Source organism: Apis dorsata, unplaced genomic scaffold (assembly GCF_000469605.1).
Source record: "Apis dorsata unplaced genomic scaffold, Apis dorsata 1.3 scaffold_21, whole genome shotgun sequence".
NCBI lineage: Eukaryota > Metazoa > Arthropoda > Insecta > Hymenoptera > Apidae > Apis > Apis dorsata.
The window spans coordinates 75259-77178 of NW_006263323.1; the positions used below are offsets into that span (position 1 = coordinate 75259).

The window sequence follows — 1920 nt, forward strand, 5'->3', positions numbered from 1 at the left end:
TCTATAATCTACTTTTAAGTTTGAAATTTCTCACAGAAAGAAGAAATAATGATCGTATCGATATCGATCATAGGAAGCGATGCATCGCTTGCATCAAATCTAGTGTATAACTAGTGACGTGAAAATCTCCATTTGTGAACGAAATACGACGATAGTTATTAACGCGTACATTGCGTTATCGCGACCAGTAATAGAATTATCACTCTGATATCCAACGTATATACATCCCGCACGATCGACACCCGATTTCCAGTGACTCGCGGACCACCGTAGCCCGTTGTTAACCTATTCTTTTCGATTCGGCGACAAATCTCGAAACAAACTGTTTCTCTTTACTTTTATTTATCACTTTTTCGTTCATATTATATAATCTAATTCTAATATTCTTTCTTTTTTTTTGAACATTTCTTTCTTTTATTCCCTAAAGTAAATATATCACGAATTGTTTTTGTTTTCTACCTGTTAATTTTTTTTATCGATCGATTGGCATCAAATTAATCAAACATGCATCGCATCGAAATCTCCGAATCAGTATCGAAGAATCGCTCACCGTATTCGTTGTGTCGACGTTTTTCCATTTCTTCACGGATTTCATCATCGGTTTTTCTTCTCTTCATCTCTCTTTCTCTCTTTCTCTCTCTCTCTCTTTCTCTCTCTCTTTCTCTCCCTTTCTTTCTCTCTCCCTCTTGTTCCTTTAGTTGTTTCGACACGAAATTGAACTTTCTCAACTAGACGAAACTCTTTATGAAAATTATTCTTGAAACCTGTCGCTACTTTCTTTCACCAAATCGGCAAATTATTCAAATTTTTTACACTTTATCAATTTCCTCCTTTTTCTAATTTCTTTCTTTTCTCTCTTTGCGTATCGCACTTATATTACAATTATTTCCACAAGGCAAGTGGCATGAACGAAAATATACGACACACCAAACACTTTTTTATTTTTTTTAAATTGCAAAAAAAGATATAAATTATAATAAAAATTATAATACTCGCAAAATTCCTTTTACCGTTTACTGATTAAGATCGTGTTCGCGTTGACCACCGTTCTAAGATCGGTAGCGAGGCTGGTGTGCATTATGTACACAGAGGAGAACCAGCGAGCAGAGTGAAGCTAACAAAGAGGGCACTCGACAAAAAGAGCGAGAGAATGGAAGAGTGAGGAGTAAGAATAAGCGAGACAGTGTATATACATGCATGTATATGTGTATGTGTGTATACGAGAGAGAGAGAAAGAGAAAGAGACGATCGTAGTTCCGTGGATGGTCGAATCAGATCGGGTGGAATTGACTGAAGTCGAACTAATGGTATCCGATCGAATCGGATTGGACCGTATCGAATAGAGTCGAATCGAATCAAGACTAGTTGGGATAGATGTTGTATCGGGTCAGGTCGGGTCGAATCGGATCGAATCGGTTTCGATTAAATTATACAAATGACTTTGGTACAGATTCAAATCAGCGTCAAACTTCAACTTTCCGAGGGAACTGCAAAATAAAAGTGAATATCAATTTTCTGAAAAGATAACGAAAGAGAACGATAATTATGAATATTGAATATCTAAATAAAGAATAATTTTAATTTATTAGCTTAACCAGGGAGGTTCTTTTGGTTCCTTACGATCGGCTACTTGCTCGTTTTTTAAGGTGGGGGTATCGCGAATAGCGCTAAAGAAAACTGCACACCGTCAACTCGATCGCATCGTCGTGGATCGACGCTGTTCGTTTACGCGTCTCACACACGTCACATTCGACAATGCACGCTGATTCTCCTTCTCACATTCATGTCGCGAAAAGCGCATGCGCTTCTTTTTTTCCAACATGTTTTTCTTATCAATCATAATGTATATACATATATGGTGTGTGTGTGTGTGTGTGTGTGTGTGTGTGTGTGTGTGTGTGTGTGTGTGTGTGTGTGTGT

At 37.6% G+C, this 1920-nt stretch overlaps 1 protein-coding gene across 1 annotated transcript in view; it reads right to left on the reverse strand.

Annotated features, from left to right (window-relative positions):
* The window catches only part of LOC102675488 (box A-binding factor-like), a 31263-nt gene extending 30433 nt beyond the window's left edge, over positions 1-830 (reverse strand). The window contains exon 1 of the mRNA XM_031510145.1: positions 551-830. Within this exon, the coding sequence (XP_031366005.1) occupies positions 551-617 (67 nt within the window). The 5' untranslated portion in view covers positions 618-830. The remainder of the gene's footprint in view (positions 1-550) is intronic.
* Positions 831-1920: the final 1090 nt, after the last annotated feature.